This window comes from Phragmites australis, chromosome 12 (genome assembly GCF_958298935.1).
Source record: "Phragmites australis chromosome 12, lpPhrAust1.1, whole genome shotgun sequence".
Classification (NCBI taxonomy): domain Eukaryota; kingdom Viridiplantae; phylum Streptophyta; class Magnoliopsida; order Poales; family Poaceae; genus Phragmites; species Phragmites australis.
Window position 1 is genome coordinate 27,952,982 of NC_084932.1, and position 8,208 is coordinate 27,961,189.

The 8,208-nt window shown below is 53.8% G+C and overlaps 1 protein-coding gene and 1 pseudogene across 1 annotated transcript; one reads left to right on the plus strand and one right to left on the minus strand.

Annotated features, from left to right (window-relative positions):
* The first annotated feature begins 2,339 nt into the window (after positions 1-2,339).
* LOC133886129 (probable methyltransferase PMT2) lies at positions 2,340-4,826 on the plus strand (annotated as a pseudogene).
* Positions 4,827-5,414: 588 nt separating this feature from the next.
* Positions 5,415-6,375, minus strand: LOC133886927 (xylanase inhibitor protein 2-like). Its single transcript, XM_062326837.1, has one exon. It carries the CDS (start codon positions 6,326-6,328, stop codon positions 5,459-5,461), a length of 870 nt encoding a protein of 289 aa, XP_062182821.1. The 5' UTR covers positions 6,329-6,375; the 3' UTR covers positions 5,415-5,458.
* Positions 6,376-8,208: the final 1,833 nt, after the last annotated feature.

The following is an 8,208-nucleotide window of genomic DNA, read 5'->3' on the forward strand; positions in this document are numbered from 1 at the left end:
AGGAGTAGGTGGACGAGAGTCAAGGATGCCGAGACCGTTGGCGCCAATCTAGGGAGGCCACCAATATGTATTTGGTGGTGGGCCCTAGAAGCCATTGTAGTAGTAGGCCGAGGGCACTACTATAAAACGAGTCAAATATAGCGCTTTATCAGTGTCGGTTCAATCGTAACCACGATATAAAGTGTATCAGTACCAATTCTTAATCTTTCGTGTGCGAAAAATGAGAAAGACGTTAAGAACCGGCAAATTGTTAATAAGAACATGCACTAATATTTGCTCTAGATTCGAAATTTTAATTAACTCCAGTTTTAGCTCGTTTCCTTACGTTCGGCTTGAACTCCACTCGATCTTATCTCTTCGTTATCCTCAACCTTACCCGTAGCCACTCGTCCAGACTCCAGACCTCTCTCCTCTCTCCCTCTCTTTTCCTCTCTCTTCTCGTCCAAATCCTCCATGGACACAAGGCCAGCTGGTAGCGCTGGAGGGGAGCGCCGGACTGAGCCGTCCAGACCAACACCCTCTCTCTTCCTCTCTTCCTCTCTTCCTCTCTCTCCCCGGCGGCGGTGGTGGCCGTCCCATAGAAGCACACCAGGATGAGCAGCGCGAAGGCGATGAGCCCCAGCATTGACGCTAGCCCGCCGAAGAGGTACCTCACCGATGACTGCCATGGGGAGTGCGGCGCATTCCATTCGTTGTGGCTCATGGGGAACTCCGCTCCTAGCCTCATGGTAGTAGACTAAGCTAGTTGTAATGGAGCTGCTCACTTGAAGTCTTGCACGAGCTAGCAGCTTGTGTTCTTCTTGCTGTTTGTTACGTGAACGAGACCAGGGAGAGGAGTGTTTGTTCTTGGAGGTGGTGTGGAATGGTGAGAGGGGAGCGCTGGAGAGAAAGAAGGGGAGCTCGGTGGTGGCAGTAGTGCCGACGGCGGAGCAGCGGTGGGAGCGGCATCCGAGCCAGCTTAATTCCGAGTCTACTCGGATGTCGCTCTCATCGCCACCTTTTTTTTTTATTCCCTGAAGATAGCAATAGTGCCAGGTGGGTGGTCGGTACTGATAGCCTCTGACTATCAATACTGAATAAAGAATGTCGGTTAAAAAATTAGCATTAAAGTTATTTTTTAACGGCACTCATGAGCCTTTTTGCGGTAGTGGGGGGCTTGCTGCTGACCACGACCGTCGTTGGAGTTGGACCCGTCCCATCCTCGGCCGCGTCCGCGGTGACCACGACCACGGTCAGGGGCAGGGCCAGAGCGATCAGGGTGAGTCGCGGAAGAGTTGGTGGAGCTCTAGTTGCCACTAGTGGTGATGAGCGCGGAGTCGGGTGCCATGGTGGAGGAGCTGGCCTGAGAGAGTTCCTCCATGGTGAGGTGATCATGCGCCTAATGGAAGGTGGGGAAGTTGGGCAGTGCGGGCAGGAGTTGGCGGAGGACTTGGAATTTTGGATTCAGACCACGAATGAGCTGATGAACAAGAGCTCTATCCGAGAGACCGAGACCGGCTGATCACAGTCGGCAAGAGTACTAGCAAGAGATTGGAGTTTGTGGCAGTAAGCAGCGATGGAAAGATCGCCTTGGCTAAGCCCATAGAGTTCAGCTTCAAGATGAATGACGCAACTGGGCTTATTCTCGGAGAAGATGGAATTAAGATGAAGCCAGACGCCGTAAGCAGTTGTGGATTGTTTCACGACCAAATCCAGGAGTTTCTTGGAGATAGTGGCATAAATCCTCATCAAGACGGTGAGGTTTTCGCAAACCTAGTCGGAGTCATAGTGTCTGGACTGGGCGTTGTTAATGTGGGCTTGCAGGAAGTAGCGGCCGAGAATAATGAGGAAAAGAGTGCCACCGGTAGTAGCTGCTGGCCTGGATGTCCGAGGTGAAGGGCAGCAGGGACTTGATGTTGATTGTGTGGATGGCCTGGGAAAGAGACTAGGTGTGTGGTGCGGGGGGGGGGGGGGGGGGAGGGCTCGCGCAGACACGCAGTCACCCGTGGTGGCAGCAGCGGCAGTGGCATCGCTGGAACTCATAGGGAAGATATTACAGCTTCGAAAAGGAAGGCTACTGATACCATGAAGGAGCGAAGGATTCGACTGTGCACTGTATTCATTGATTACACGCGTATATGTAGGTCTTACAGAAGCGCCTTGGCGCTAGGTACAACAGTCAGGTTGTTGGAGATCCTGTATGGATGAGATCGATTGAGGAGATGTGCACCGCGCCTTGCCGAGAAGGCTGGAGAGCCAGGTCTTTACAGTTGAAGAAGAATCGGTTGTTCTAACAGATATATAGGTTGATCGTTTTGACAAAGAGGCGAGGTCGCCATGGCACTGTGCTTCTTCTTCTACGTGCTCGGCGCGTGGCAGCGCAGCGGCTACGGCAAGGGCGATACCATCGCGACGGCGGTGACCAGGGAGACGACCTGCGGCGGCTCCGACGTCGTCGCCGCGGGGCTCAGCTTCGAGACGCACCACGGCGGCGGGAATTAACGCGTCGTCGGCGTCTTCTGGCGGGGAGGAGGTGGCGCCGGCGTTCGCCCCGTGCGCGGCGGCGCTGGCGGACCACACGCCGTGCCAAGACCCAAGACCAGGAGTGCGCTATGAAGTTCCCGCGCAAGAACATGGTGTACCGGGAGCGGCACTGCCCGCCGGACGGCGAGCGGCTGCGGTGCCTGGTACCCGCGCCGCCAGGGTACGTGACGACGTTCCCGTGGCCCAAGAGCCGCGACTACGTGCCCTTCGCCAACGCGCCGTACAAGAGCCTCACCGTCGAGAAGGCCGTCCAGAACTGGGTCCAGTACGAGGGAGCCGTCTTCCGCTTCCCCGGCGGCGGCACGCAGTTCCCACTTCCCACAAGGCGCCGACAAGTACATCGACCAGCTAGCCTCCGTCGTCCCCTTCGCCGGCGGCCACGTCCGCACCTTCCTCAACACAGGCTGAGGCGTAAGCACACGATGCCTCTCAGGCCCATGCCTCCGCATGCCGTCTTGCCCCTGATCGATCACCTCGACGTCCGTGCATGCATGCAGGTGGCGAGCCTGGGCGCGAGCCTGGACTCCCGCGGCGTGATCGCCATGTCCTTCGCGCCGCGCGACTCGCACGAGGCGCAGGTGCAGTTCGAGCTGGAGCGCGGCGTACCGGCCTTCATCGGCGTCCTCGGTTCCGTCAAGCTCCCCTTCCCGCCACGCTCCTTTGACATGGCGCACTGCTCCCGCTGCCTTATCCCCTGGGGCTGCAACGGTGAGTCTCCTCGGCGGCGGCGGCCACACGACTTCCGATGCACACGAATTCTGACGCCCTTCATGCAGGCGGGTTGTACATGATGGAGATCGACCGCGTGCTCCGGCCGGGCGGCTACTGGTTGCTCTCCGGCCCGCCGATCAACTGGAAGGTGAACCACAAGGCGTGGGAGCGCACCGAGGCCGACCTCTCCGCCGAGCAGCAGCGGATCGAGGAGTACGCCACCATTCTCTGCTGGGAGAAGGTCACCGAGATCCACGAGATCGGCATGTGGCGGAAGCGGCCGGACCCCGCCACGGCGTGCCCGGCCAGGCCGCCCGTCCGGACGTGCGATGCGGCCAACCCGACGACGTCTGGTAAAATGCCACTTACCCCTCCGCTTCAGCCGTCCGATCGAAAAATCAACGGCTGTGATCTTCTAGAGATCAAACTTGACCATTGAAACTGTTCAATGTCCGGGTACAAGAAGGCGTACAAGAAGGTGAACTACAAGCTCGACAGCGAGCGGTACCGGAACATCATGGACATGAACGCCGGCGTGGGCGGCTTCGCGGTAGCGATCTTCTCCCCCAAGTCGTGGGTCATGAACGTGGTGCCGACGGCCGCCGAGCTCTCCACCCTCGGCGTCGTCTACGAGAGGGGCCTCATCGGCATGTACCACGACTGGTATGTCAAAGCTGCTGCAGCTCCATCTCTTGCCATCCATGAACTGAATCATGCTGCAAACATATATGATCTTTGTTTCTTGATTTCTATTTTTTTAACTCCATGGAATCTCATATGCACCGTCATTTCTTGACTTCAATGGTCTGAAGTATGATGCAAAAATATGTAATTTTTGTTTCTTCATTTCTCCTTCTTCCTCCTCAGGTGCGAGGCATTCTCCACTTACCCAAGAACATATGACCTCATACATGCCAATGGTATCTTCACCCTCTACAAGGACAGGTGAATCATAATCTGTTCATCTTTTTTAAAAAAAGAAATAGTCAAAATCAAATTATGTTCATCATTTTGCTCTCTTGCTTAGATGTTACCTAGTACATCCTGCTGCAGCGTCTCTACCTGACAAGTTGGTCTCTGAATTGGAGCAGGTGCAAGATGGAGGACATCTTGCTGGCGATGGACCGGATTCTGCGCCCCGAGGGGACGGTGATCCTCCGGGACGACGTCGAGGTCCTGCTGAAGGTGCAGAGGACGGCGAGGGGATGCGGTGTAAGACGTTGATGGCGAATCACGAGGACAGCCCGCACATCCCTGAGAAGGTGCTCTTCGCCGTCAAGCGGTACTGGACCGCCGGCGACGAGGGCTCGGAGGAGAAGAAGAAGGGCAGCTCTTCAGAAGGCAAGGATTCGGAAGAATAAAGCTTGAGTTGAGGCAGCAAGATTTGGTGATCGGGGTGGACGTGTGATTATTTTCAGTTTGTGCCAATTTTTCAGACTGTAGCCAGAGGCCAAGAGGTGTGCTACTTCAATTTTTTTTCCTTTTATCTGGGATGAACTACTTAATGCTTGACAGAAAATTTAGGATTTCTGTTTAGAGTGTAGAAGATCAAGCGTTTCTGATGCTGTGACATTTGCAATTTTGCAAGTACCAATGCCTTTGTATCAAATGTGGTTATTGATCTTTTTGTAGTTTTCTTTATAAAAATATTTTGTGAAAGACTTCATAGAATTTTGACACAAGTCAACAATAACAACATGAGTGGGGTAGAGAGGCATTAATTATGCGTGCATGCAGCGCACAAGATAAGATTATTAATTATGTGCAGAGGTCGTCATGCTTTGACCGGCCGGTTCGGAAGGAAATTTTATAAGACTCAACCTTATAAAAGATCCGTTCTCTGTGCGACACGTGTCCGTGCTCTCTTTCCTATACATGCGTCAACTGTTAGATTAGAAGAGAGACAGCGTAGATCAGAATCTCGCAAGTGCCTTATAAAATTTTCTTCCGTCCGGTTCGGTCTACATCTGCGTGCTACCAGCTTGCTGATCCCGACGCCATTCTGCTTTTATTTGGCCGAATGCTTGTCATTAGGTCAAAGTATTTGTGTCGTCATTTTGCCTTTTGAGATTGGCGCTCAATCATCGTAGTAATGTGCAGATTAATTGGATAATGCCATCTCCGGATGATTTATTTGTAATGATTATTTGTGCATTACACTAGTTATGTATGTAATTATGTATACAAACTTGATGAAAGATGAGTGAATCGGGTGGGAAGGTTATTAGCCGCCCAAATAGCCTGTCTTCTTGTCGTAGTACCTGTTCCATAGCATGATGCCTCCGTAGTTGGGCAGCTTCTGCGCGAACTGCAGCACGTTGTAGTAGAGGTCCTTCTGGGACATGTAGGCGTCTTTGTCCGCCTCCGGCGAGGCCACCACCCCGACGAAGATCCGGCTGCCCGGGTACGCGGCCGCCCACTTCTCCCACGACTCCCTCGCCGACCACGTGCACCTAAGGTCGCCGTACAGCCGGACGTGGATACGGGAGAAGAGCCCCGTCGCCAGCGCCGCCTCCAGCCGCTGGTCCGGGTACGCGCACCGCGGCGTCGCCGTCAGCGTCACCCCGAGCCTGCCGCGGTAGTTCTTGTTGTAGCTGTACAGGCGCCTGGCCAGCTCGTCGTAGTGCTCCCCCGAGCCCTGGTCGATGAAGAAGTCCACGCCGTCCAGCGCCGCGTCGCCGAACGGGCGCGGCACGCCCGCGCGGGAGCCGCCGAGGTAGGCGTTCCACAGGTAGTCGGAGAGGTCTTCCGCCGACCGGGAGGAGGGGAGGGAGTACCCGCCGCCGCTTGGTCCGCCGATGGAGAGGAGCACGAGGGCGCCCTTGGACTGGCAGTGCTTGATGTCGTCGCCGACGCCGTTCAGCGGGTGGCCGGAGAGGTCGATCTGGTACCTGCCGTGGCCGAAGACGGTGAGGAAGGAGATGATGATGGTGGTGTACGTGCCGGTGTCGCAGGCCTCGCGCAGGGTGCCCTCGTCCTTGTTCCGGCCCCAGAAGACGGCGATGTCGCCAGGGCCGGCGCCGAGCCCGGCTGTCAGCAGGGAGAGAACGAGAGCGGCTAGGAGGCAGCATGGACTACGGCGCCGGAACGCCATCGTGGTGGGAGTGAGATCGATGGATGGGTGTTCGATCTCAAAGATTGTAGGCGCGGGGCACGTGTATTTATAGAACGACGACGAGTGGAAAAGAGCATGATTGATACTGATAGTACCCTCCAGCTAAGGCCAGAAGGAAGGTCTTGTCGTTATCTATAATTTTATTTTAAAAAAACGTTTGATCAAATTGCTACAGTAAAATACAGTGATAAGTAAACTGTGAAAGGTACACGTCAGTGTTGTATAGCAGCCATACAAGGCATCAAGTAACGATAATGGTTTGACGGAAACGTCGACGCTGTTATGATGTGTCATTGATATCTCTTCAACGACTTTATCGAGCACCACCTCGTGCATCCTCCCCACCTTCCGTGAATTTTCCTGAATTGTCTCTCCCTTACTGACAGCACATGCGCTGCATTTTGTTTCTCGCTCCTCCAACTCACGATCAGAAGCGGCCTTGCACCTGGAGCTGGAGATCTGCCTACTTGATTCAGTGCCAAGGGTCGTACGAATTACTAGTATTTTGATACCCAAGCAGTGTGGAGAGCGCATGCGGAACACAAGCTCTTCGCATGGTTGGCACTGCAGGGCAGAATTCTTACGGCGGACAAGCTTGCAAGGAGAGATTGGCCGTAACCGACGAACTTTTTAGCAGAAACTACTGACGCCAAGGGAAGTATCCAGACAAATAAAAAGAGGAGATATCCCTGCGCTCGTTGGCCTGTGATAGCTTAGTTCCCATGTTACATTCATCAGATGCTATTTTAGTTCCTAATTAAATGAAAGAGCAGTGCTCCTGCTTATTGTTCGGAATAAAAAAAAGCAGCCTTGAACCTCGCCCCTTCTCCCTCTCACTTCCTCCATCTCTCATGTACTTCCTAGCCTTTTCCCGTCTATTGGCAGCAGCAGTGGACATGCTAATGCCATGGATGCCATGGACGGTGTGGTACAAGTGACTCGTCGAGGTCCGGCTCTGCCTACAGTCCTCCTCTCTCTCTCTCCTCCCACCTTGAGGATCCCACCCAGGTGGTTGGAGCTTTCAGGCGATCTCCTCATCCTACAGGCAGTAATCATATTCGTTGCTCTTGTGGTCGGGATTTGCCGGATTTAGGGAGGAAGAAGACGGAGGTAAGCTATATTATTCCTCGACGCCATGCTTGGCCGCGGACGCGAGGCTCGATTGCACGACGCTATGCTTGGCCGGGGACGCGATGCATGTGGCTACTGTTGCCTTGCCCACGCGGCCACCCTCGGAGGCCAGCAACCATACAGAACAGTGGTTGACCTCGCCGGAGTAGGTGAGCTCCTCTCCCTGTGTTTGTTGCCCACGTCCGTGCTGCGGGTGGTTTGGCTTTTTCGGTATCTGGTTTTAGAATGTTGCATGCATAGCTTGAAAATGTTGCATGCATAGCTTGAACGGCGTGGTCTCATGCCGCAACAAATCGAGAATACTCTCTGTTTGTGGACGTTGCATTTGTAGTTTGGAGACGTTGTGACTAGTATGTTTGAATGTTGCGGCTTCGCGTGTGTGTGCAGCGCACAAGATAAGATTATTTATGTACAGGAGCTTTGACCGTTCTGGACGGTTCGGTCTGTATCTGCGTGCTACGACCTGCTGGTCCTGACTGACTGCGATGCTATGCACGCATTCTGCTTTAATATGCCCCCCCCCCCCCTGCAAAAACACGTACACCCCAGCTTTTCCGGTACATGCAGCACTCGTTCACTCATTTTTATATTATTTTAAAAAATCTAAATTACTCCTCTAAACCATACATGTTATGGGATAACCTCGAACTTTAAAACTATACATTTAACCCCCCAATGATTACTGGTTTTAATTGTTAAGAATTGATCAAATCTATATAACCACCCAA

Bases quoted from the DNA above. Each gene is read 5' to 3' on its own strand.
- LOC133886927 (XM_062326837.1), bottom strand. From the start codon at position 6,328: ATGGCGTTCCGGCGCCGTAGTCCATGCTGCCTCCTAGCCGCTCTCGTT.